The 25,362-nt window shown below is 57.0% G+C and overlaps 11 protein-coding genes across 11 annotated transcripts; 5 read left to right on the plus strand and 6 right to left on the minus strand.

Moving 5' to 3' along the window:
* Positions 1-705: 705 nt before the first annotated feature.
* Positions 706-2,347, plus strand: CMQ_2138 (bleomycin hydrolase; the record flags this gene model as incomplete). The annotated part of the gene is made up of 2 exons (XM_014316096.1): positions 706-929; positions 1,000-2,347. 2 exons carry the CDS (start codon positions 706-708, stop codon positions 2,345-2,347), a joined length of 1,572 nt encoding a protein of 523 aa, XP_014171571.1.
* Positions 2,348-2,574: 227 nt separating this feature from the next.
* On the minus strand, positions 2,575-6,351 carry CMQ_2223 (ABC multidrug transporter; the record flags this gene model as incomplete). Its single annotated transcript, XM_014316181.1, has 1 exon — positions 2,575-6,351. The coding sequence occupies one exon, from the start codon at positions 6,349-6,351 to the stop codon at positions 2,575-2,577; it is 3,777 nt and encodes a 1,258-aa protein (XP_014171656.1).
* Positions 6,352-6,374: 23 nt separating this feature from the next.
* On the minus strand, positions 6,375-7,133 carry CMQ_2315 (ABC multidrug transporter; the record flags this gene model as incomplete). Its single annotated transcript, XM_014316273.1, has 1 exon — positions 6,375-7,133. The coding sequence occupies one exon, from the start codon at positions 7,131-7,133 to the stop codon at positions 6,375-6,377; it is 759 nt and encodes a 252-aa protein (XP_014171748.1).
* Positions 7,134-7,865: 732 nt separating this feature from the next.
* Positions 7,866-8,535, plus strand: CMQ_2274 (uncharacterized protein; the record flags this gene model as incomplete). The annotated part of the gene is made up of 4 exons (XM_014316232.1): positions 7,866-7,895; positions 7,937-8,046; positions 8,109-8,230; positions 8,291-8,535. 4 exons carry the CDS (start codon positions 7,866-7,868, stop codon positions 8,533-8,535), a joined length of 507 nt encoding a protein of 168 aa, XP_014171707.1.
* An 836-nt stretch (positions 8,536-9,371) lies between these two features.
* CMQ_2375 (GTP-binding protein) lies at positions 9,372-11,882 on the plus strand (the record flags this gene model as incomplete). The annotated part of the gene is made up of 5 exons (XM_014316333.1): positions 9,372-9,582; positions 9,651-9,782; positions 9,846-9,965; positions 10,026-10,088; positions 10,219-11,882. 5 exons carry the CDS (start codon positions 9,372-9,374, stop codon positions 11,880-11,882), a joined length of 2,190 nt encoding a protein of 729 aa, XP_014171808.1.
* A 473-nt stretch (positions 11,883-12,355) lies between these two features.
* CMQ_2477 (60S ribosomal protein l13) lies at positions 12,356-13,447 on the minus strand (the record flags this gene model as incomplete). Its single annotated transcript, XM_014316435.1, has 5 exons — positions 12,356-12,730; positions 12,811-12,969; positions 13,162-13,208; positions 13,335-13,368; positions 13,445-13,447. The coding sequence occupies 5 exons, from the start codon at positions 13,445-13,447 to the stop codon at positions 12,356-12,358; spliced, it is 618 nt and encodes a 205-aa protein (XP_014171910.1).
* Positions 13,448-13,957: 510 nt separating this feature from the next.
* On the minus strand, positions 13,958-15,880 carry CMQ_2136 (capsule associated protein; the record flags this gene model as incomplete). The annotated part of the gene is made up of 1 exon (XM_014316094.1): positions 13,958-15,880. One exon carries the CDS (start codon positions 15,878-15,880, stop codon positions 13,958-13,960), a length of 1,923 nt encoding a protein of 640 aa, XP_014171569.1.
* A 1,398-nt stretch (positions 15,881-17,278) lies between these two features.
* Positions 17,279-18,299, plus strand: CMQ_2115 (uncharacterized protein; the record flags this gene model as incomplete). The annotated part of the gene is made up of 2 exons (XM_014316073.1): positions 17,279-17,621; positions 17,686-18,299. The coding sequence occupies 2 exons, from the start codon at positions 17,279-17,281 to the stop codon at positions 18,297-18,299; spliced, it is 957 nt and encodes a 318-aa protein (XP_014171548.1).
* Positions 18,300-19,151: 852 nt separating this feature from the next.
* CMQ_2208 (uncharacterized protein) lies at positions 19,152-20,291 on the minus strand (the record flags this gene model as incomplete). Its single annotated transcript, XM_014316166.1, has 2 exons — positions 19,152-20,093; positions 20,250-20,291. 2 exons carry the CDS (start codon positions 20,289-20,291, stop codon positions 19,152-19,154), a joined length of 984 nt encoding a protein of 327 aa, XP_014171641.1.
* A 2,371-nt stretch (positions 20,292-22,662) lies between these two features.
* CMQ_2216 (phospho-2-dehydro-3-deoxyheptonate aldolase) lies at positions 22,663-23,924 on the plus strand (the record flags this gene model as incomplete). The annotated part of the gene is made up of 3 exons (XM_014316174.1): positions 22,663-22,705; positions 22,772-23,554; positions 23,608-23,924. The coding sequence occupies 3 exons, from the start codon at positions 22,663-22,665 to the stop codon at positions 23,922-23,924; spliced, it is 1,143 nt and encodes a 380-aa protein (XP_014171649.1).
* A 408-nt stretch (positions 23,925-24,332) lies between these two features.
* CMQ_2472 (uncharacterized protein) lies at positions 24,333-25,160 on the minus strand (the record flags this gene model as incomplete). Its single annotated transcript, XM_014316430.1, has 1 exon — positions 24,333-25,160. One exon carries the CDS (start codon positions 25,158-25,160, stop codon positions 24,333-24,335), a length of 828 nt encoding a protein of 275 aa, XP_014171905.1.
* Between the last annotated feature and the right edge of the window lie 202 nt (positions 25,161-25,362).

The raw sequence follows: 25,362 nt of genomic DNA on the forward strand, positions 1-25,362 counted from the left end.
CATCGGCTACGGCAGTGCGGTGGCTCTTTTCGACGCTGTCTTTCTTGATAGACGAAGAGGTCGATAGACGATTCGAGGTCGATCGGGTCGTCGGCAGCACGGGAGCAGACTTGCGGAACTGGGAGGTGCCGAGGATGCTTCTCGGAAGCTGCACGATGTGCTCGGTCGGACTGGCCACGCTGCCGGAGCCCCTGTTCTAGAGATTGTCGGCGCCGGACTGGACTGGTCACGTGCCATGGCGAGATACGAAGTGCACGTGACAGTGCGTCATCGATACTCGTTCTTGCACAACGGTGGCAGCACCAACGGTCTACGAGTATACCAGCAACGGGCCTGGCCGTCCCACAATGTCGAGAAAGTTGGCATTTGACTGTTGGGCTCTCATGACGTATGAGTCACAACAGAACAGGTTTTGGCAAGTCGGCCGAAGGTGCCGCCGGAATCGCGGCGATGACAACTCACATATCCGCATTCGGCAATCTCCGAGCAGCTGACACACTCCGGCTGCATTCCGACCACCAATGGCAGCACGCCCAACTGCCATCGGCTATCCACGCACGGGTGGGGTTATCTATGCTCCGTCTGGCCTCTCTTGTCGGGTTGCAACCCGGTCCTAGTTCGTTTCCCGCTCTATCGCCAGTTCTCGCGGTCTGATGAAAAGGAAGCAACGGAAAACAGAAAGCGGCAGAGCGGAAAGCGGACACGATGGGCGCGAACCAGTCCAAGCCGTCGACCGAGAGCGCCTTGAGTGAGAAGATGTCGATCGAGTACCAGTGCACGATGGAGTCCAGCAGCCAGGACGAAGGCCGCGAGGCCGGTTATGTGTTTGTGGACCACCGGACCAGCGGCAGCACGCGCAAGGCCGAAGGGCTGTCACTGTCGCAGGTGTCGGGCTGGCAGAGCGAGGTGCTGGCGAGTGCAAAGAACCGGTGTGTATGAGACGATGCCGGTAGCTGGTGATGGAGCGATGAGACGAATGGCTGACCGTCCTGTTGGCAGACTCGCACTGACGGCACTGAGCGCGGCCGAGCCGAAAAAGGTGCTGCTGACACGCGAGGCCGCCATGGCGGACCAGCACGTCTTCAGCCTGCAGATCCCGTTCGAGGGCGGCCCGGTGACGAATCAGGGCAGCAGCGGGCGGTGCTGGCTGTTCGCGGCGACCAACGTGTTCCGGGTGGCGCTGATGCAAAAGTACGAGCTCGCCGGCTTCGAGCTCTCGCAGGCGTACCTCTTCTTCTGGGACAAGTTGGAGAAGAGCAACTGGTTCCTGGAGCAGGTGCTCGACACGGCGACGCTCGACCTCGACGGTCGCGTGGTCCAGACCCTGCTGGCCGCGCCCGTGTCAGACGGTGGCCAGTGGGACATGGTGCGCAACCTGGTAGCCAAGTACGGAATCGTGCCGCAAGCCCTGTATCCCGACAGCTTCAGCGCGGCCGCGTCTCAGACGCTTAACCAGGTCGTGGCTACGCGGCTGCGGGCAGGCGCGCTGGAGCTGCGGCAGCTAGCACGTGACTCGCAGATATCTTTGTCAGCATATTCGTCTGCCTCACCATCGGCATCATCAGCCCTCGCCGCGGCCAAGGACCGGATCCTGCGCGACATCCACACGGTACTGACGCTGACGCTGGGCCCGCCGCCGGCGGCCACGGCCGAGTTTACGTGGTCGTTTGTGGACCGGCGAGGAAGGGCGCGTCGCGTGCGCGCGTCGCCGCTCGCGTTTGCCGCCGACATCTACAGCAGCTCGACGGGGCCGCTGCGCATCTCCTCGGCGGCGATCGACCGCATGGTGTCGCTCGTGCACGACCCGCGCCACCCGCCGCTGTCGCTGCTGACGGTCGACCGGCTCGGCAACGTGGTCGGACCTGGGGCCCGTGGCATCACGTACGTCAACGTCTCCATGTCGACCCTCAAGGCTGGCTGCATCGCGATGCTGCGCGCTGGGCTGCCCGTCTTCTTTGGCTGTGACGTCGGCAAGTTCAGCGACCGCGATGCTGGCCTCCTCGACCTCGCCCTCTACGACTACCAGCTCGGGCTCGGGCTCGACCTCCTCGCCGCCGACAAGGCCGCACGGCTCCGGTCCGGTGAGAGCGCCATGACCCATGCCATGGTCCTCACGGCCGTCCACATCGACCCTGAAAGTCATCAGCCGGTCCGGTGGCGCGTCCAGAACAGCTGGGGCGAGGCCCCCGGCGCCCGCGGCTGGTTTCTTATGACCGACGCTTGGATGGACGAGTTCGTCTACCAGGCCGTCGTCGATCCTCGCTTCCTTCCTCGCGACGTCACCGACGTCCTCAAGAAGGATCCGATCGTGCTGCCGCTGTGGGACCCCATGGGTGCTTTGGCGTAGTGGTACGCAGGATGTTGTGCTGGCTGGAGTACGGGTTGGCGAGGCGTGAGATTGATTTAGATGACACTGGTAACTCAGATGGGTCTTTGGTTATGCGAGGTATTATCTTTGGGATTTGGCAGCGGCTTTAGTGTTTCTTTGGTTGTGGTTCTTTTGCTTTTGGTTCGTTGGAAGTCTGATTCTTCCGCTCTATTCAACATCGCTTATGCAAACAACTCACAACCCCATCACCTCGACTCGTACAGCTCTTTGAAAGCACCACCCTCTCGCTGCAGCAGCTCAGCCGGTGTCCCCAGCTCGACCAGTTCGCCGTCCCACATCACAGCCACGCGGTCAAAGTCCAGGATCGTGTCCAGCCGATGGGCCACGGCCAACACTGTGCAGCCGACAAACTCGCTCCTGATCACAGCCTGCATCCGCGCATCCGCCTCAACGTCCACGCTGCTGCTTGCCTCGTCCAGGACAATCACCCGCCCGCATCCGCCGTCATCATCGCTGCCGTTGTGGTCACTCCCATCTCTCGTCCTCGGCCGTGCCCTCAGCAGTGCTCGCGCCAGACAGAAGAGCTGCCTCTGCCCGTGTGAGAGTGATCCCGCAGCGTCTGCATCCAGCAGAGCGTCCAGCCCGCCGCTCTCGGCCATAACCGTCTCCCACAGGCCCACCCGCTGCAAGGCGTCCATGACTACCGCGTCGTCATGCCGCGTCCATGGATCCGCATTCTCACGCACCGTCGCCCGCGGTAGGAAAAACGGATCCTGCGGTATCACATTCAGCCGGCTGCGGACATCGTTGCGTCGCGCCCGCGAAATATCCACGCCATCGATGATGATGCTGCCGATGCGTCCGTCTTGTCCTGGCACGATCTCGAGCATGCGGAAGAGCGTAACCAGCAACGAGCTCTTTCCGCTGCCGCTGCGCCCGCAGATACCCACCTTCTCCCCTGGCCTGATGGAGAGGCTGACGCTGCGAACGACCAGCTTGCCGTTCTCCGTGTACGAAGCAGACACGTTCCGGAACTCAATCGCTCCTCGGGAGGGCCACAACTCGTCACCCGTCCCCTCGGGCAGTGGCTGGTCCTCGTCCGGCCGGTTCTCGTCTGCCGTGGTGGTCGTAAAGGAGCGCACGCGAGCAACAGCTCCCAGGGACGTCTCGAGCACTGTCCAGTCGCGGATGATCATGGTGAGTGACTCGCTGAAGGTCAACACATTGAGAATGGCCAGGCCGACGAAGCCGGCACCCACTTCTTCACGCAGCTTGACCACTAGCACCATCAGCACGACGGCCAGTCCAGCCACGAGCAGATCGAGCACCAGCTTGAGCCAACGCTGCAGGCAGAATAGCAGATAAAACGGCCGCTGTGAGGCGTCCAGCAGCGCCATGCCACGGCTCTCAAATGCGTCGGTCCAGCCAAAGGCCCGCAGCGAGACCAGGCCCGAGAGCGTCTCGAGAAAGTGCCCGAAGAGCGGGCTCTTGGCCTCGAGGTCGAGCAGTCGCATCTGTCGTGATGTTCGCAGGTAGTAACGCTGCAGCACCCATGCCACCAGCGCTACCACCGGCATCACCGCCGCAAAGTAGCGTGCCGAGATGCACATCAGCAATGCCGACATGGCACCGCTGAACAGCGCCACCGTGAAGTTGATCATCGAGTAGGCCAGATCGTTGTCCAGCAGCGTCATGTCCTGGCTAAACCGGTTGGTCGTCGTGCCCGTGTCGACAGCACTGAAAAAGGCCAGTGGCGCCCGCATCACCGTTCGCAGCAGCCGCTGATGCAGCACTGCCGCACTCCGAGGCGCAAAGTAGAGCACGTAGTGCCCTAATCCACTTATCAGACCGCATGTAGTGAAAACCGCTGTCAACCCCAGCATGCCCAGATAGAATCCGTCCACCCGGCTGCCATCCCGCTTGGCTGCGTTCGTCCAGAAGTAGACCACGAACTCGGCCAGCTTAGAGGCCACTCCAAAGGCGAGAAAGCAGCCAATCCACAGCGCCGTCGACGACCAGTGCACCGTGCCAAAGAAGTACATGTACAGTGAGAAATCGCCTGTGCTTCTGTGGTCGGACTCATCGAGCATGTGGCCTCCTTCGGACTCCTCTGCCATCACGATACCCGGCGCTGCCTGCTTGTCTGTTCTGTTCTGGTCGGCCCTAACCTTCCCATCCGTCTCCTCGCCCTCCTGTCCCCTCTGTCGCGCTTTCAGCGAAGCCACATATCCACCCGCTTTCTCCAGCTGTCCCAGCGTACCTTGCTCGGCAATGGTCCCGTCGGGAGCCATGGCTATCACGTGGTCTGCGTAGGCCAGTCGATGCACAGCATGCGTGACCAAGAGCACTGTTGTCATTGTCTTGGTGGCTCCCGGCTGGCGGTTCCGGAAGAGGCCGCCCTGTCGCGAAAAGAGCCGGGCAAAGATGTGCTCCTCCGTGTCAGCGTCGAGCCCGGAGAAGACGTCGTCCAGCACGACCACGGACTTGCGAGCGTATACTGCCCGAGCTAAAGCCAGTCGCTGCTTCTGGCCGCCCGAGAGCGAGATTCCCGAGCTGCCAACTTTGGTGTGATGTCCATGAGGCAGAGCGGCCACGTCTTCGTCCAGCCCACAAGCCGAGACAACCTCACGATACCAGGCATCATCGTAGACTGACATTCCCAGCACGTTGTCCCGGAAAGTCGTGTTGCGGATCCACGCCGTCTGGTCCACGTAGGCCACCTCGGGACAGGCTGTGTACAGGAAGCCCTGTGTCGACGGCGTCTCGCCCAGGATGCCCTTGAGCAGCGTGCTCTTGCCGCAACCGACTGGGCCGATGACGATGCAAATCTCGCCGCGGGCGATGGTAAAGTTGACGTCGCGTACCACCGGCACCGACTGTGTCCACGAGAAGCTCACATCCTGTGCGACCATCACGGCGTCGGTCGAAGGCACCGAGGCCAGTTCGATGCTGTCTGTCGACGTCACTGTCGATGTCGACTGGCCGTTGCTCCCAAGCGGCAGCCGGTGGTCCCTTCGGGCGTCAGAGGCGAGGAAGGTCTGGATGCGGCCGAGCGAGGCCAGTGCAGCAATCACCATCGGGATCACAGCGATCAGGCCGTTGACCGGTGTCGATAGCAGTGAGATAAGGCTCAGCGCCGTATATGCCCTCCCGGCCTTCAGCACGCTGTCGCCGCTGGCGTCGCCATGGTGTGCGGCAATAACAAACACGGCAAAGGTCATGAACGGCCCGAGCATGTCGAGGATGTTGGCCAAGAAGACACGCACGGTGATCAGCTTCCGAAACATCGTTGAAGCGTCCATCTCGGCTACACGAAGTGTCTGCACATCCCGTTCCATTCGGCCGGAGAAGCCGAGCATCTTGACCGACTTCATGGCCCCCAGCATTCTGGCTGTCACGTCCACGCGCGTTTGGATACCCTCCATCCACATCTCCTGTGCCCTGCCCAGATGCCGTGCCAGTGCCATGATGGCCACCCAGGAGAACGTCGCAAGCACGGCCGGTGCCACCATGGCCACGCCCAGCTGTCGGTGCAGCAGCACCAGCGCAATGGCAATCTCAACCGGCACCGCCCAGAGCTCGTGCACCTGCTGCAGGCCGGTGCAAACGGCTGCCGTGTCGCTGGACATGAGTGTCACTGCCACTGACTCGTCCAGTGCTGTCACGCTCAGGTCCACCGTCTTGCCGTAGATCAGCCCTATGAGACTGCCCCGAACGCTCGTCGTAAACCGGTATGTCAGGTGGGAGTACCACCCGTTGCTCACCGCCAGGCCGACCATCACCAGGAAGAAGGCCCCTGTTAGCCCCCAACCCACGCTCTCTGGCTGCGACAAGTCGCTCGCGTAGGAAACCGTCCGCGACAGCAAAAGTGGTTGTGCATAGCGAAAGCCTATCTGTAGTAGCCGCGGGATGCAGCAGGATGCCAGCGCCTGTATGTTGGCCCGCAGCAGCGCCCAGAACAGTGCTCGTGGCTTTCGGCCACCATCTGGTACCGAAGTCACAGAGGACCATGTCCGCTTCATTTGTCGCTGCAGAACCAGAGCCTTCATTTCTCTGTCGATCGGATACAGATCGGCCTCTTGCAGCGTGCTTCGAAAGCCCCGCCCCTCAGCAGCCGATTCAGCCACCAGAACATCGACCGGCTGTAGATCCCACTCGTCTCCTCCGGTGACAGCCCGCGATACGGCTCCAGCAGCCGTCCCCTCTTCTCCACGGCTTCTGCCAGCAGCGCCAACAGCTTGACACCCATCATGCTAGCGACGCAGCTGGCCAGCACGCCGTTTCTGTTCCCACGTTGCAGGAAGAGCGTTCGCGTGCGCGCAGCGTCAAACGGCAGTGTCAACAGGAGGTAGCTGTTGATCACTAGCGAAGGCCGCAGCGATCGCACGTGTTCTAGGTGCGAGAGCACCACCAGTCCCACACTGGCCGCAAATGACAACGCTGGTGCTGCTACGCTCGCGCTCGTCCGCATCCCTGGGCCTAGAATTGTCGAGCTCAGCACCAGGATGGCAAGCTGCATCGCCGCGAACACGGTCAAAAAAGCCAGCTTGTTGTCGTGCAGGAGGCCACCGGGCGCCACCTTGGGCCGCTGTCGTTGCAGTGCCAGGATCCGGTACGGCAGCACCACCAGCAGAAGTGCCGATGGCAGGATGCCTAGAATGGTGTCCTCAAAGAGTGGTGCGAAGTCAAATTGGCCCCCAGCCGCTGCAGGACCAAAATAATGGTACATGTTGAGGCGCACATCTCCACTGCCCTGCGATGTGTTGCTGCTCGGAATGCCCCGAGACAGCGTGAGGACGTCCATAATAGGTTGTAAGTCGACTGACCGCGCAGTGGTGCTGATTTTGCACTGTTATCAAAGGCTAGGATGCATGGTTGCGATCTGTAAATATATAGACCTGAGAAAAAAGGTTGCCTAAAATTGCGCAAGTAGATGTAAGACCCAAAATCCTACAAATGGAAGGTGGTATCTGGGACCATCGATCCTCAAATCAGAAGGCAAGGCTCAGTTTTAGCCGGCCGGTAGCGCTCTTTCTGGTGAAATGCTCCCAGGCTCCCGCGTCTTCGAATCTGACCTAGATAAGGCAGTTTTTAATTCTGTTGCCTGTTCATATAGAGCAAACAGAGCCAGACCAGCTAAGGAATCGACGAGAAGAATGGCTCTTCTGCATTCCAAGCTCTCACGACGATACTGCCTGAGCATATCTTCTATACTGTCGGACTGTCCCTAAACAGGACACTTTAAGCTTAAGTCAATATACGATCGTCATGACGCGATATAGTTTTTCACTGCAGATGCTAAGATGCATATATCTTGTCGGCCAACAACGATAACGACACAGTGGTTCACTGAACCAAAATAGCGTACGATGCTGCCGATGGCTACTCCTGTCCACCGGTGCAGTGCCAAGTACATACAATTGGTTGTCACTATTGGCCGTTGTCTTGCGTGCTTGATCCTCGGATCGGGTCCTTATATTCTGCAGTCTCCCCAGAGTCCCGCTGCCATGTCCCCCACACACACATCATCGCAATCATGTCAGACGCTCTGAAGCAGAAACGCCGGGTCCGTTGAGACGGTGGACCTAGACGAGGTCAGCCGGACAGGCATCCCGGCTGGTGGCCGCATTTGGAGCGTCATTAAATGGCCTCGGCGTCGGTAGGTCGCAAAGCCCAGACCTCGTCAACGCGACCAACTCTCTGCTGTACACCTTCATGTCGGTGGCATGCTTCCTGGGGCTTTGGCCGACCAACTGGATCGGCTTCCACCACGCGTTAGCCTTTGGCCGGTCGGCAATCCGCTCTATGTGGCCGGGCTGTGCGACAACAACGGCTCCAGCATCACCAGGTCCGCCGCGATGACGGCACCTGCTACACCGACCGCGCGATATCCCCTGGCGCGTCGAGCTGGCTGCCATGCGCCGCCTTTCCCTTAGTTGCTCCATCCTGCTGCTCGTCCAGGTCGACTTCCGCCACCTACCGCTCTATCATCGACTGGGCCGGCCCGCGCAAAGTTTTTCCGCGGTTTCAGCGTCTACCTCTTTGAGCGCATCAGCGCCGGTCTCGTCGAAAGGTACATCGGCAACCTGTTCGACTACTACGCCACCTTGCAGGTCGTGCGCAAGCGCAGGCTTAACGAGATCGAAGAGCAGATATTTCACGTCAGGGGGGCCGCTGCCGATAAAGACCGCCATATAGACTTGTAGATAAATGGGCACAGCGCTGCCAGAGCCAAATATTGACAAGGAGAAGCTGTGAAGAGGTGCTGCGACGTGCTCTGTGAGATATGTGGATCCAATTAAGCTGCAACCAATCAGCCACCGTCTTTCTCCACATAAGCAAAAGGCCGAAGCCGCCCAAACGAGCTCGGGAATTCCCCACGACAGCAGCTTTCTCCGACGTCCATGCGGAGCACTTCCGAAGCTCTCCGGCTGGCTCGAATCTCTCCTTTTTGGTTTCCTCTACTCTTTTCGGGTCTATCTGCCGTCGCAAACTGCTACGACTAGTGAGATACCTGTTGACATAGCTCCGATTCGCCAAAAAAAGGCCTATTAGTACTTTACAGCGCCCGGAATTAAGAAGCGCGTTGGAGAGGATTACCCGACTGCACCTTCCACGCCACAAACCCCAATCGCCCCTCCCCCACTACTTACGGCCAATTGGCGTACTGCCTTTTTTCCTGCTTCAACGGCCTGTTATTCCCCCTGACGCCTGGCATTTTGGTTTTGTCGCCTATTCTAGCTCTTCTCGACGTCAGTCTAAAGACAGGCTGAGCATCGAACCTCTAGGTACAGCTGTGCAAGGGAAGACGCCTCTTGCTCGGCTCTACCTTTCTGCGCCTTTCGTGCAATTTTCAGAGGGGTTGCGCTGCTTCTTTCAGGAGCAAATTTAGCTCCCCTCATAACAAGTTGCTCTCGTTGCCAGCTGCACGTGTGGACTGCTATTTGGCCACCTCACCCCATCTTTCACTATCTTATATATTCTCACCACCTCCCTTCTCTCCTCTTGTGGCAGCCGGGAACGTTATAGATAACAGGCTACTATGACGCCGGCCGACATCAGGCTGCTCTTCAGCACAGCTGGAGAGACCGTTCTAGATCAAGGAAGCGGCAGATATGTCCTCACAGAGACCGAGAAAACTCGGCGCATTAGTAGCCTTCAACAGGCCCTCGCTTCTGTCCAGCATCTCTGGCTGTCTGGGTCAACAGACCTCGACACAGCTGTCGAAATTCTTGCCGACGGCAGTAGAGACGGTAAGAACCCAACGGGCGGTCTGGCACCCCTGCACCCAATGTTTGGTCCTCTGCTAACCAACCTGCAGCGACATGGCGGAAACCGATTGGCGAGTCTGGCATACTCGCCTTCTTCCTGGGCATCATTTGTGAAGCTGGCCTGCGCACCTCTCTGAAAATGCACACACTCCGCCTCATTGGCAATTCGTGCGCCGACGAAGGTTGATTCACCTGCTTTGGTTGCATTGCCAGCTTGCGGCTGTCGTAGCTAACTCTTCATATAGACAGCAACCGAGCCCGCGTTGTTGCCGGAAATCACCTGCATCAACTCGTCCCGCTCCTATTTGACGATACTCTCTTGGCCTTCGCCATTCCCGTCATGTTCAACATCTGTGTCGACTACGGTATGTCCTCTCTACGGTTCGTCTTTTAGAACGCAGGTGCACTAACTAAGCTTCATCCAGAACCTGCTCAAGTCCAAGCCAGTCAGGCCGGCATCAGTCATGCCCTGCTGGATATCCTGTCCGGTCCGCGCCTGTTGCAATGCAGAGCCTTTTTGTCCATGTGCTGCAAGATTCTTGGCCTGCTTGTCAAAAAGGGTCCGATCTAATCCTGCCTTCTTACAGCATACCTTATGCTAACGCAATTGTATGGCAGAACCTGACGCTCCCTTGGTCGACATTGACACCCCAGTACGCCTTCTGCAGCTGGAAGCTAGCCCAGACGTCATTTTGGATGCCGAGGAATTTCAAACCCTAATTTCCATCGTCCTTGCCTGTCTTTCGCATGAGACCTTCCAGGCAGAGCTCAACCGACGGGGGGGTGTTGAGTTACTGCTGAAAGCCTTTTCCGACTCATACATCAAGTTTAGCGAAGCAGATCTCAACGCTGAAGATGCGGAAGATTTTGTCTTAGTTCGAAACCAGTTCACGGCCATCATTGCTGACGTTATGGCCGACTCGTCCTTTTTCACCGTCTATTCCGTGGCCTCGCCCGTTATACAGACCCTGGAGCATTGGCTGCGCGATGATTCTACCAACACGGCCTTGAGGACTGCTGCGTGCTACGCGCTCGGCAACTTGGCCCGTTCCGATGATACCAGTACCTATTTCGTCCACACAGACGAGGTACACACCAGCCTAATCTCGCTCCTCACCACGCAGTCCACATCAAGCAATCAGCCCCCCCCAACCCAGCTCTACTATGCCGCTCTCTCGTGTCTCAAAAACCTCGCCATTCCGCTTTCAAACAAGCCGAAATTGGGCATCATGCTCGAGCCAACCGTGAGCCTCCTTCCTCGCTTCTGGGCGAACTCCACGCAGCCACACCTTCAGTTTGCCGCCATTTCTTTGACCCGGCTACTCCTCGCATCATGTCCCGACAACGTCAGACGCATATGTATCCCGTTATCGACGGACCCGTCTTCACCAGCTCATGAGCGAAGCAATCTCCACGTACTAGCCGACATCTTCAATCGCATCGATGCTGAGAACGCAAAAACAGAAGCTGCGCGGGTCATAGCCACTGTTTGTCGTGTATTACACGCCACTCCGGGACAGCCTCCAGTTCTGTCTGACGATTGGGAACCCAGCATTGAAGCAGGTACCACCGTTGCTGCCTCTTTTTCTATGCCATCTCTGACTACAGCGGGCGCTGCTACTCTGATAGAGCCGGATTTGTCCTTGGTACCTGCAACAGCTACGCCATCACATCTCGAACAGTCTCGGCGAGCACGTTTCTACGCTGCCCAGCTGGACATGGCCGATGCCCTGTCCTACTTGATGACCCAGAGTCGGTATCCTGTCTTGCGGTCGGAGACCATCTTCATCTGCGCACTCATGAGCTGCTCTACAGACGGAGCCCGTCTCGTCATGCGCGCCCTCCAGCCGTTCGATGTATGCAGGGTCCTTGTAGAAGCTGTGTCTGGCAAAGACATGGTGGACGGTCATGAACTTCAGATGGGCCAGAAGCCTGCAGGGCAAGCTTCTGATAGCGGCGCCACCGTACCGTCAGAAACGTTGCTATTGCAAGAACTGTTGTCTTCTACCGAAGGCACCAATGATGCATCCCTCATTCCGCTCCCAACTGCAGCAGAACATGGCTCTGAAAGCGGTGGGCCCACGCCTCAGCCGGTCAACCCGGCACAAGCAGCACAAGCATCCCGCCTAGACCTCGAGAATGGCATCGTCTTGCTGTCCGAGATCATGAAGAACTTCTCCCAGTTTCTGCCTCCTCCCCGTCGCAGCATGTTTGAGCAAACGTTGCAAATTGGGGCCACACGTCTTTCCCAGGCCAAGGAGGAGCAGGCAAAGATCCATTAGATTCAGAACATATCGATGTGTACCGGGATTCGATGTAAATAATCCAATCTAAATTCTTCGCACCAGCTACTATTCACCTTGCGACTTGCCACAACCGCGACAAGCAATTGGCACTCTGCTCAGTTAATTTACTCGTGATCGCAGAGACGATGGTCAACCTTCTAGATTTTTTAAAACGTTTTTTCATTTTTTTTATGTCCTTTCCAAGGTGGGCACAGTCAGATGATGTACGATGCCTCATACCCTAGTCCCTAGCGGCAGTGAACAGTGGCTGTCTTATGCCGCCAGATGTTGTTCTCTTGTGTCTTTTGAATGTATCATTGTCCCACCGCAGTTGGTTAAAGCAGCCCAGAACAGCGCACACATACACACACACCAAAAAGAAAATCTGATCCCTCGGCCCTCTTTTTTTCCATGCTCCGAGAAAAGCACACCCCGACAACCGTTCTTCTTTCCCTTTAAGCGCCCATCGCTTATTTCTTGTTCGCCTCAGCCTCAGCGCGATCCTTGATCCGCTTCTCGCGCACACCAGCGTACTTCTTGTTTGACCGGGCCAGGCGCAGGGTGGTGAAGGCACCGCCCTCAAGCTGCGCCGGCAGCTCGCTGGTCTTGATCTCCATAACGCCAGCCGGGACGGGGACGATAGGCAGAACGCCGGCGATGGTGGCGGCGGCGGAACCGGCAGGGATAGCCGGCTTAGCGCCCTTCTTGGGGAAGACGAGCAGGCGCGCCTGGTAAGCCTTAAGACGGGCAACGTTGGCGGCCAGAGACTCCTCAGACAGGTTCTGGCGACGGTGGTCGACGGCAATACCGATAGTCGGGGCCAGAAGTCGGGGGACACCAGCAGCCTGTAGTGATAACTCATGTCAGCAGGCAGTCCCAAGATCAGGACAGGCCCCCCATTCCCACAATAGAGGTTATATCATACCTTGAGCTCGGTCAGGGTGAAGCCACGGCCAGCCCGCACTTTCCGGTTGTACTTGATGGTCGGGCAGCGGACAATGGGCCGCAGGCGGTCGACGGGCCGCGGGGCGATGGCAGCAGCCTTGCTCTGGCGCGCCAGACGGCGGCTGTGCTTCTTGCCGGCCTGTTGTGAAAAATATGTTAGAACTGCGGTTCTCCGACCTGAGAGACGTTGTCTCCCTGTCAATCCATCCCTGGTCCGGCGATGCAAAGGTCACGCGTCCCCGGTACGAGCGTGACCTCCAGCAAAAACTTTTCTTGCTTCTCACTTTCGGCGCGTCGTTTCCCTCATCGGTCTCCTCGTTCAAAATCGTACCTGGTCAAAGTGCACCCGGACGCGGCGTTGCCAATCCTTGCGGAAATCTGTGATATCCAGTCAGTCATCGGGTTCCATTGCCTAAAAAGAAGCAGCGTTGATCGATGTCCCCCGTCCGATCGTGGGAAGAGCGAAAACGAAATGGGTGCATCGACAGAACAGGTTCGACTAACGGTTGTTAGGGATTTGGTTGTTGTGCTTGATCGCCTGGAGGGAGAGAAGAGGTCCGGTTAGCCAGCAGTTCTGGAAAGCAAGTCTCATTCGTAGTGAGGCAGATACACACCATTTTGAACGGATTGCGCGATCAACTGTCGACGAAATTATGCGTGGTGGTCGTCGGTGTGGGATGGTAGGAGGGCCGAAACAAGAGAAGAAAAATCACCACTGTCCGAAAAAAATATTGTCGATGGCCCTTCTCAATCCACCAAACTTGGGGTGCAAGTGGGGGCAGGAAAAGAACACTGAATTTTTTGAAGGGCTTGATAGCCCTACCATCATAAAAAACTGTTATTGGCCAGTATAGAGTATGTGGGTCTTACCATGCGCGACCACCGATTTATTAAAGCGGATGTGTAAGCATTTAAAGTGGGTCTGTTATATGCTGAGAGTGTATTATTTCGTGCTATGTAAACTTTGCTTCATTTCCATGCTGCCCTCATAATCCAAAACGCCAAGTCTATGTGTGCCCAGCTTACAATACAGTTCGCATATCCATACAGCTTTGGTAATCGCTAATCTTGAAAGATGCGAGACAAAACGGAGGAGCCGCTACCTCCAGCCTGACAGGCAGACAAATTCATTTGAGGTCGTCGATGAAGCCTAGGCGATCCCGATTGATATCGCACACGCGAGCAAATTCGAGCAGCAGACGCCAAACATACAGCAGCATGTCTTCCCGGCGCAAGACCTGTTCTGCCCAGCGCTTTCCAGCGGACGCGATCATGTGTGCGGCGGCGTCGCCCTTTTCCGAGCTGAGAAAATAATCCAAGACGGCATGCAGCTCTTGGAAAGTGTTGTCGAGTGGCACGAAATGCTGCCAGGGCTGCAGTCGGTCGTCGTGCCATTCCGCGTAGATGGTGGCCTTCAGCGGCAGACTGGTCGACAGTAGCAGGCTGCGGAAGCGCGCGCTAAAACTGTTGCCATCTGCATCCGGGATGAACTTGTCCCCATACTGCTCCCTCATGGGCTTGTTCGGTACGACATGGGCATGCGGCGTAATGTAGTCGCATTCCCCTTGGGGATAGCAGAGCAGGTCGGTAAACCCGGTGTCGGAAACTCTTTGTAGCACCTCCCCGATAGTGCCGTTAAGGCGTCTGGGGAAATTGTACATCTCCGGAGACGCCATCTCGAAGGTCATCGCGTCGATGTTGTTCTTCTCCAGACGCGATACCGTAGTGCCGTTCAGCATTTCAAGCATGCGATGACGCTGAAAGTGCGTCCAGTTCTCTTTTTTGTTGCGGCCGCCCGAGGCAGCGCCCCGCCAGACGATGGTAGTGTTTTTTTGCGCCCACGGTGGCCCGCGATCCTCGCCGCCTGAGTAGAAGGGGTCGTCCGTAAGGTACATAGCACCCGGAATCAGGATCTCATTGTTCCTTGTGAGCTTGCAGCCGCCAAACAGCGGAATAAGCTCCGTCGATGTCGATATAGATACCGGTTCCACGAAGGAACCATGCAGGTACCGAATGTGCGGCTGAGAGCACACATCGGCGGCAGCTGAAAAGTTCTTGACATATCCATTCTCCGAGAACGACGGCTTCCAATTGTGAGGCAAGCTGGGGGAGTGGGAAAAGTCCGAGAGCGCAGGGACATCACGACTGGGGCTGCCTGGTGGACACGCTTTTTGCGCCAAGTCCCAATAGCGGGGCGAGTCTGAGCGAATCCAGTCTGGATCGTAAGCACGACTGCCGTTTCCTCCACCTTGGGCATCGATATCAGCCAATCCAGTGTAATTCTGGATAACGTCCTTCATCGGAACCACAGCGCGGCCCTTCTCTTCTTTGGCCACGTAAGCGGCAATGTCTTCCCATCCGACCAGCAGCCGAGGCTCGTCCATGTAATTGATTGGCATGTCGACATCTGGCAGATGTGGTGCGGCCTCAGCCACCAGCGCTGTCCAGAGCTGCAGCCAGGCGACGAGGCCGTCCGTATTGCCGATGCCCTGGACCGAGCCGTTTCGCACGCGCACGACGTGGTGCCAGGACTCGGCCCTCGCGGCGGTCATTTTGGGGTCGAGCGCCCAGAAGGGCGCCAGATCGAGGTAGATGCGATCGAAGAAATGTTCGACGACGATGGCATTGTGCTCCTTGGCGTAAGCCATCCACTTGTCGAAGCCGGGCGGTGGGTGGCGACCGCGACGCTCTCGATACATGGCCGCAGCCACGTCGACGTGGTGGCTCTGCTCTTTGAACACATCTTCTTGCTTTTTTCGGGAGCTGGCGATGAGGCGATCAATTGGATGGAGCTCGGCAGCGGTGTGATTACCGATGAAGAGGTCGTATTTTTTGACGGCTTCGAGGAGCTCGGATTCAGCTGTTGGTTCGGTGTGCTGAAGCTTTGCCGTTATCCTCTGCAGTGTATCAACCTGGGGGCCGTAGTAGAGACCGCAAGACAGAAGCACGAGTGTAATGCAAGCAGCTACAAGGATGAAGCGAATGGCCGCAGAGAAAGATCTCGTGGGCCTGCCCACCCCATAAGCGCCCAGAGGTGCGCGAAATGCCATGGCAGAGCAGAGCTGCAGATGAGCAAAGCAGTATGGAGTAAAGAGCAAGTTTGCTTTGGTAGTGCGCAAAGACGAAGGAAAGAACTGTCACCGCATCGGCAGTAACGATATAATATGTGTACAGAGCATAGACGCACGTTTCCTTCTCAGCTCACCCCCCCAGCTAGGATCCAGAAAACGAATTGACAGCTGGTCCGAGAGGATGAGAAACCAGGCTTCGGCTGGGCAGATTTACAATCCCAAAAGCTAGGGTTTCCCATTCGAGGCTTACGGGCGTTGGAGCACGTGCAATTAGGGGGTGAAGGGGCGCCAGATAGGAAAAAATAAAACAGGGATGTTTGTAGCTGTATGTACGAGTACTCGTATGTGTGGTACGAATCTGAGTGGATCTAGACGAGGAAGGAGTGTGGGACAGACCAGCTGATGACGACACAAGTCCCGCATGGGGAAAGACACGCACCATTGTCGGTACACTCGTAGTACGATCTATTTGATTGCTTCTGCCGACAGTCCAACCGTGACTTCTCTGGTTCGCCACGAGTGCCGCTGTTTATTGTTCTGAATCTCCTGCTGGCATGGGCATCAAGCTCGCCCGTCGACTGTTCAAGCTGGAATGTAATATTGCAGCTGGTCCCAAAACCGGGTTTCGATAGGAGATGTGATTCGATGTCTCAGAAACGCCACAGCTCAATATTGGAAACGAGCTCGCCCCTTCTTTGAGAATTGGCAACATAACATTTAAGCCTAAAAGCACCATATTATCTGTAGTTAACACGAGTGATACCCCCCAGACGACAATATGGAAGGATGTTTAATATGTTGCTGTTAGTTGTTGCCTAAAGCTTCTTTTACTTTTAATCAAGCTAGACCTACATTATTCCAGTCTGTCGGACGATGTTGAACGCCGACACTCAACTTCGGCTGTACGAACATACCGCTTTTTATCAAATAAATGGGCATTTTTGTGCAAAGTGCCACCGCTGAACTGAGGAGTGCTCGTCGATCATGGCAAGATCGTCGGGGGCTGCTTATGAAAGTCGCGAGCTTCCTTGTTTCGTGACACGGCGTCTACAGTGAGCCTGCCAGCTGTTGCCGGCCCGTCAGATATCGGGCCAATTGGCACCCAGAAAAAAAATCCGTTTTCGCCGGCTTCTTGGTGTAAAGCTCCTTAGCTTATCGACTGGAGGGGAAAGAAAAAAGGCGTACTCGTAGACATCTCCTGACTTTCCCGACTCTTCGCAACAAACGAGTATTGCTCTGGTCGGGCATCGTCGCTCCCTTGTCGTCTTTCTGCGTGCATTTCTTCTACCGCCCATTTGGACTCTGGCCGTCTGTCCGCATCGTCATTCTCTACACGAACAAGGGGAAAAAAAACTGGACGAATACGCAGACAACAAAATGCCCTTCACGGTACCGCTTCGCAGCGCAGCTGACGCTACGCGCTTTACGTCCACAGTGCCGCATGCGTCCCGGCGCGCTGCTGGGCCCGGGTCTTCGGCTACCCCGGCGGCCTCTCGGTTCCAGTCGCCGGGCAGCAATGGCGGTGCACCGGGCGGCGCAAGGCCACCGCCTCCGTCCTTCCCCGGCGAGACGCCAGAGCAGAAAGTAGCCCGGTTGCGTGCCGCACACATGGCGGCAAAGAACGCCCAGGTGTCGCGCTTCGACCGCATTGTGCACTCGGCGCGGCACATGTTTGACTCGGCGCATAGAATCACCATTGTCGGCCTGATTGGGTTTACTGGTAAGCTTTGCCTTTTCCTTCTTTCTCTGGCTACCTTCATCTTAGCTTCTCGCTAACCCCATAGCCATTGCCGGACTCCTGACTGTCTACACCACCGTCGACATGATGCGCTTCAACCACAAGCGCAAGCTGGAGTTTATCGCCGCCCAGAAGCAGATGGAAGACGACAGCCTTGCGGCAGCGCGACTGGCGTACATGCGAGGCGATGCGACAGAGGAGCAGACGGCCTTGGTCGAGGAGGTGGCTGCGGCCGAGAGGGCGGCCATCAACGCCGGCGCACCGCCACCGGCACGGTCGGGAGATGGCTTTTTCAAGATGCCGAGCTTGCTGGGCGCCCCATCGCCAGTGGCCGCCGAAAGCGCGCCGACTGCCGCCGCCCCTGCAACTCCATCCTCTTGGGCCAAGTCCATGCTCTCCCGCGAGGAGCAGGGCGAGATCCCGGGCTCATCGCAGAGCCGGCTCGGCTACGAGAGCCTGTCGGAAGAGGACGACTGGCCGGGTGCGCGTGAGAGCGACGTCGTGCGCGCTGTCGAGGAACACTCGGCATATCTGGCTGGCAAGGCTCAGGCAGCGCTCGACCGCGAGCGGGCCAACCAGCGCAACGGTGGCCCGCTTGACCGACTCGGCCTGGAGCCCGCCGCTGCTGCAGGAAAGAAGAGCTGGTGGAAGTTTTGGTGAGAGCGGCAAGTCAGCCCAAGGACTCCACACAGCTGCTGCTTGTCCTTCTACATCTCTTCCCATGTACAACAGTAACGAGTCGGGGATCATTCATTTTTTTTTCTGCATACACTGGCGTCTGGAGCATGGAGGTGTGATGTTACCCAAAAATTCAGATAGGCCAATGTCCGCTACTTCCCACTCTTGCATATGGTACTCCACTTTTTGTGTGCAATGCTGAAAGAGAGCATAATACAATTCGCTGTTGTAGCTTGTGTTCGCTGTTATAAAGGCCAAGATCTGGCATGTCAATAATACACAATAATGTCGCTGGTGTTGCCCCTTCAATGAGTGTATGCTAGGCCTTGTATCCGTCCCCGAGGTCCCCAGAATCGCCGTGCTGCAAGGACTAGATGCTGATGAGAAATGCAAACAAAAAACAGAACAAACTAAAAGAGTATAGCTAACAGGACAGGGCTAGAAGAGCGTAACTAAAAGAAAGACATTAGACAATGATTCGCCTCAGCACCGATGCTAGCTGTGGTGGTAGCCCGAACCCCCCTTGTCGCGCGTTGCAGTTGTTGCGATCGGATCTGAAGATACCATGTTGTAAAATATGAAAAAAAGAGTGTGGGTGTGCCATAGGTCAGGACAGAACAGTGTAGAGAACTAGCGTCTTCGATTTCAAGAAGGTGCTGGTCTCATCTGTCCTAGGTGATGAATCGGACATTCGGGTTCATGCCGCTCCAGCAGCCGCTGGACAAACGCCTTCTTTCGTCGAAGACGGGCGCGTTCCAACGCGTGTTCCTGTCGACTGCGGCCAGGTAAAGAGCCCTTTGCACTCGGCTCGTTCAAAACAGACCCGCGTCCACTCTAGGACACGATAATATGGTTGAAGTGGCCCGGAACTCGGTTGCGGCACTTCTCGCAATCAGAGCGGTACCCTATGCTGAACGACTTCTTCATGCTGGGCTGCTGTGTCCATGCGACAACGGTGTGGCGGCTGCGAGTATGTCCTTTTCTAGGCGAGGATTGCGAGGCCGGGTCGCCGTCCACAGACGCCACATCGCTTCCGTACGCCGGGAACGAGAGCGCATCCATGGGCGAGGCCGAAGGCCGCGTCGGCGTCGGCATGGGTGAGTGGTGTGAGTCAGATCCATGGTAACAGGGTGAATGGGCCGACATCGGCAGAGCACCATCGCCATAGCCGCCGCTGTGGTAAGACATTTGATCGAGAGCCATGTCTGAGTTTAGACTCTCCTCGCCCCCGATCTCACTAATAGGCGAGGGAAGAGAGCGGTTCTGCACAATGCTCCAGTCTCCCATGGACGCATGGTCAAGCGACCGGGGCACAGAAAGGTCGTGGCTTGCAGAAAGCATGTCGCCGTCTTCAAGTACAGGGTGGCGTAATGCTGAGGACGCGCCGGCTTGGCCCCAGCTACCACCCCGGACCTGGACAGCAAAGCTTGGATGCAGGGGCGTCGGTATGCGTCCGGCAATTGTCGATTGTATGTCGTCCGGCTGCAGTGGTCCAGGAGCCAGGTGGTGCTCAGGGTCGCAGCCTTGATTTGGCATCTGCTGTGCTGACAGGTTGTCCGAATCGTCCATGGCCATGTCCATATCCATGTCACAACCGCCCATCAGGAGAACATCGTTCGGGTCATGCTGTTGCTGAACTCGGACGCTTGACATGTCATCAACAGAAGAGCCGGGCGGAGTGATGGCGATGGACTCGACTGGGGCTGCCTCCGATTGAAGCGCCCATTTCCGAGCTGCTGATGGAGATGTCCTGAGAGGAAGAGTGTGCACCCGTTTCTAATAGAGTCAAACGCAAAGAGTTAGCAAGCAGCTTCGCATCAACAACAGCGCCAAACAAGGACGGATACATGCATTTCTGTGTTCGTTGAACCCAATGGCCGTCCCGTTCAAAAACTCGATAGTTGTCTCTTCCTCGTGGTAACGCTTAAGCACCCCTCGAGGATACCGAGAGGCGGGTTCTTGGTAAGCGAACATGACGCTGTGGACTGTACTGTCGTTAAGACCTGGAGCCGGACACGGACAATCGGATCCGCGATTGGTCGGCAGAAGACAGACAGTGCGGCAATGTCGTCGATGGTACCGGCAACAGGTTTAAAAATGATGATGGTTGCGGATAGGGCGACAGGAGGGAGGCATCCAGAGACTGTAAGGAGAACTGTTTGTAAATTATACAACGCCGTCGTCTTTCTTGGATGGCTTGGCGGCTTGGATGCAAGAGTGATCCTCCAGTAGGTCGTTTCTCAGCTGACACTGGCAACCAAGGCAGCTACCACCAACACAAGCCGAATGAAGCGGTGCTGGCAAGACGACAGTCAGAGGAGGAAGGTGGGACTGGCGCTGACAGGGGAGATGCAGTAATGAATGGGAATGGCGAGTAAGACACAAGAGAAGAACAGGATCAACGCAAACGCAAGGCTACACCGCGACACAAGAAGATGGGGAAAGCGACATCGATCGGCAAGCTGCAATAGAATGAGAATTGGATGTCAAATGCTTCCAGGCCGCAGGCAGAGAGGAAAGAGCGCTATGAGACAGACGGCATACATTGAATCTCTCGGCCCACAATCATGGGTCCGATGGAGGCGAGGCATGGAGGGGAAAAAAGAACGAGGTCGGGCGGGGGCGGGAACTGGGCCGTACAGGGTACATAGTAGGGGGGGCTGTCTGCGGCCTAGCTTGAGTGGCCAGGTTTGGGCTCAAGTGGGTTTAGTGGTAGGTGTGTTGGTATTTATGTGGGCCCGACACCTACAATAGGTGCATTATTTTCGGTGTCGCCTCGCAGAAGCTGTCTTGTTTTCCGCCCGGACTGGCTCGTATTCAGCTGCTCAGCCCAGCTAGAGGCGCAAGGAGACGGCCATCGCCAGGAAGACGCCAGGCCACTTCTGCGGATGGAGGCATCTGGCCGCGGTCCCGTTACCGGCATTCCGTTCCAGCACGGGTGCGATTTTGCACCGATGCAGAGCCATCTTCCGCCCTGTGGATCGCTGCATTTCCCGACTTTTTGGAAGCGGCTCTGTCGGGTTGCCGACGATTGTCGACACGGATAGGAGCCCGTTTCAGGGCTGCTTCAAGACGGACGATTGGCGACAACGCGGGTTACAACGTACAGCCAAAAGGGGCTGTCTGCTCCCATCTGGAACGCCGCTTGTGCCGGTTTCTGGTATTGATCTCTGGTTCCTGGGTTTTGGCTTCTCGTTGTTCTACTTCCATCACGAAGTGCTACGGTCTCTTTCTCCTGCCTGTTGCGTCAACTTGCCTGGCAGAAATCAACACCGGCGGGGATAGCGCAATGTATGCCAAGACATGCCAGCATCTCCACGCTGCGCATAGCCAAGGGGCAGAAACGACGCAAAACAGCTTGTAAACTTGCGATGTCCCGGTGCGCGAGCATAACAACAGCCTGCAGCGCATTGGGACCTTCGAGTATGAACGACTTAGGAGCGATACGACGTTGGGGGCCTGCTGACTGGCAAGCCCATCCATTATCATACTATGTAAGAGTACGGAGTATTTGGGGGGCCGAATTTCCAGCTCTGCACAGGCTGCCCCTACTATTCCTCAGGCCAGTGGGGCCATACTCTGTACTTCCAATCGCTGCGTCTGCCTACTGGACTGCCATCGAACCACGGCGGGCTGCACCAGCCATTCCACTTCAGGCTCGCCTGCTTCGGAACGAGCGGTCTGCTGCTAATCATGGATGATGCACGACATGTCATAAAAAGCCATTGGCCTATTGCAGCGCTGACATGAGGTCGAGATTTCCCCGTCAGGTCCTAACAGTGCCGGACCTTAAGGCACTGTATGCTATGTTTTTCCTGTGTCAAGATTCGTCAGGGCCAAGGTGGTGAGCCAAGCAATGAACTTTTAGACAGGGCCAAAAAAAAAAAAAAAAGAGGGGTACCACCTCTCGTTCGGCGGCTTCCGTTTTTGGCTGCATGTAAGATATTTTATACATACGGGCAAATATATCGAGTTACGACCGTGTTTTTTACTCTATGCCTACTGTTTCAGTCTTCTCTTGTTAATGCAATTGACTTTGCAGGACAACAGGATAGGGTCCACCTCCAAGAACCAAGCAATTTCGACCAATTGCTTGTCAATTAAGTAGTAGCACGTTCAGTCGTTCCCAAACCTCCCCCCTTCTCTCTGCCTCTGACTCACACTTTTTCTTTCTTTTCCCGTTCCTGGCACACTGGCACCATACTTTGTGAAACGACATCCTCTTTTGAGCCCTCTTCTCAACCTTATATCTGCCCGACGTCTTCCCACCTGTTGGTATCATCCTTTTTATCCCACAGTCCAGCCCATTTTTGCCCAGCCGTTTCATTCACACACTTTCGCCATCATGCCTGGACGCGAAGTTTCCCTCGTCGCAGACAACCTCAGAGGTGAGAGGACAGGAAGACAGCTTCCTAGCCGACATGTCCCGTCTTGCTAACCTCGCGGTGTCGCAGTCCTGGGCCAGGACCCGCTCATCCCTCCCGGTCTGCTGATCTCTGAGATCCCCATCACGGAGTCGGCGCTCCAGACAGTCGTCAAGGGCCGCCGCGATGCCGTCAACATCATCATGGGCCGCAACGACCGGCTGCTTGTCATTGTCGGCCCTTGCTCGATCCACGACCCCGCCACGGCCATCGAGTACGCCACCCGGTTGCGCGAGCTGTCCAAGAAGCTGGAGAACGACCTGGTGATCATCATGCGGGCTTACCTGGAGAAGCCACGCACGACGGTCGGCTGGAAGGGCCTGATCAACGACCCGGACATCGACTCGACCTTCAAGATCAACAAGGGTCTGCGCGTGTCCCGCCAGCTCTTCTGCGACCTGACCGGCACTGGTGGCATGCCCATTGCCAGCGAGATGCTCGATACCATCTCGCCCCAGTTCCTGGCCGACTTCATCTCCGTCGGCGCCATTGGTGCCCGCACCACCGAGAGCCAGTTGCACCGAGAGCTGGCCTCCGGCCTGTCCTTCCCCGTCGGCTTCAAGAACGGCACTGACGGCAACTTGGGCGTCGCCATTGACGCCATTGGCGCTGCTGCTTCGCGCCACCACTTTATGGGCGTCACCAAGCAGGGCCTTGCTGCTATCACCCGCACTGCCGGCAACGAGCACGGCTTCGTCATCCTGCGCGGCGGCACCCACGGCCCCAACTACTCCAAGGAGCACATCCAGGCTGCCAAGGAGACCCTGTCCAAGAAGGGCCAGAAGATGGCCATCATGGTCGACTGCTCGCACGGTCCGTTCCGTCTCTCTGTCCTCTCATCCCGTTCATAACTGACAGCAACATAGGAAACTCGAGCAAGGACCACCGCAACCAGCCCAAGGTTGCCAAGTGTGTTGCCGACCAGCTCCGCGAGGGCGAGAAGGCTCTGATTGGCGTTATGATTGAGTCCAACATCAACGAGGGCAGCCAGAAGGTGCCGGCTGAGGGCCCGTCGGCCTTGAAGAAGGGCGTCAGCATCACCGACGCCTGCATCAATTGGGAGGACACCGTGACTGTGCTCGAGGACCTGGCGTCTGCCGTACGTGAGCGAAGAAAGGTGCTGGCAGGCACCGCCACCGGCGTCGTGGACGACCCGAAGACGACTCTTCTGGAGGAGGAGTAACCGGCAAAAGGACGGCTTGGACGCGGCTCTTTTCATATCGGGGCATTGCATGCGTAGACAAAATTGACCAACCACAATGTAGGATGGGCGTTACGGCGTTATGATTTGTCGAAACTCAAAAGCCATACATATATGACTGGTTTTCCAGCCGCGCTTGGAATTGGAAAAGGGGACAGTTGAATTTATATCGGTCCAACATACTACAGTTTTGATACCAGAGAAATGGTACGAGGCATGTGCTACTAGTCATACATCGAAAACTTACCGTGCTCACCAAGATGCCTTCTCCATTTATACGTTGTTTGCATGCTACCCGTAGAAATCAGAACCATAATCAGCGCCTGCCACATGCTGCATATATACCTCTACAATGAACCTCTGCCGTCGATTTCTCTCCTGTCTGCACCCTCAGTCGGTGACGCCACCAGCCAGCGGCGAGTATTGCCCGCGCAGCTCTGTTGTCCTCGGTGAGAATGGATTTCGTAGGCCGCCAGCGTTTCCACCGCCACCTCCGCTGCTGCCCCCTGCGCCACTTCCACGCCTGCTTATACGGAGTATGTCTGCTACCCGCCGGAAGAACCCTGGGCTCGACTCAGCCCGGCGTCGGCCGCCATGGCCACCCAACGGCGAGTCCAGTGCGGCAGTCGCTCGTGCCGCCCGCGCGGCCACCAGGTGTTTTACGGCTGCCCAGCCGAGCAAGCCACTGGTGCCAATGAGGAAGCACCACACGATGATCTGGTCCTTGCGGCTGTCGCGCTGGAAACACGCCGCCACCACGTCCTTCTCTTCGGCGTCGCGACAGATGGGCAAGCCAGAGCTGAGGCAGTATGCGCGGTTGCAGCGGCTGCAGGAGGCGGCACCGGCACGCGCGAGGAGGATAGAAGATGTGTTGTCGCCAGTAGCACGACGGTCGAGCTGTGCTTCTGTCGCAGCCCAGTCTTGTTGGAGAGCGCCGGCGCCATCCGAGGCCGGGGACCAGCGGCGGGCGAGGCCAACAGACTGCCCACCAGTGCCGTCGGACGGCGTCTGCTCGTGCGGCGGGTTCAGAGGTATGATGGTGCTGTTCTTGAAACAGGTGCATTTGCAAAAGGAGGGCGCAGCTGGAAAGGGCTCATTGCCCTCGTCAGCAAGACTTTCACGCAGCGAGCCGAAAGCACAGCAGCACTCACAGGTTGCCGACACCAGGGCCAGAAGCACGCTCAGAGCGGCTACAATCAAATGTATTCGTGCCATCATGTGGTCCCTTGCAATGGCGTTTGCCGACTGGACGATGTCGTTCGCTCAGCACCGCTGATGTTGCTCGTCGAATGAATGGATACGAGCGAATGAGAGGCGCCACAGACAGCCGTGGGCAGCCACACTGTGGCGCACAGCCCGTTTCAATGCGCTAATCCAGGTTCGGCAAGGCCATTGAACGGCCCAAATTTTTGGAGCTGGT

Source organism: Grosmannia clavigera (assembly GCF_000143105.1).
Source record: "Grosmannia clavigera kw1407 unplaced genomic scaffold GCSC_156, whole genome shotgun sequence".
NCBI classification, from domain to species: domain Eukaryota; kingdom Fungi; phylum Ascomycota; class Sordariomycetes; order Ophiostomatales; family Ophiostomataceae; genus Leptographium; species Leptographium clavigerum.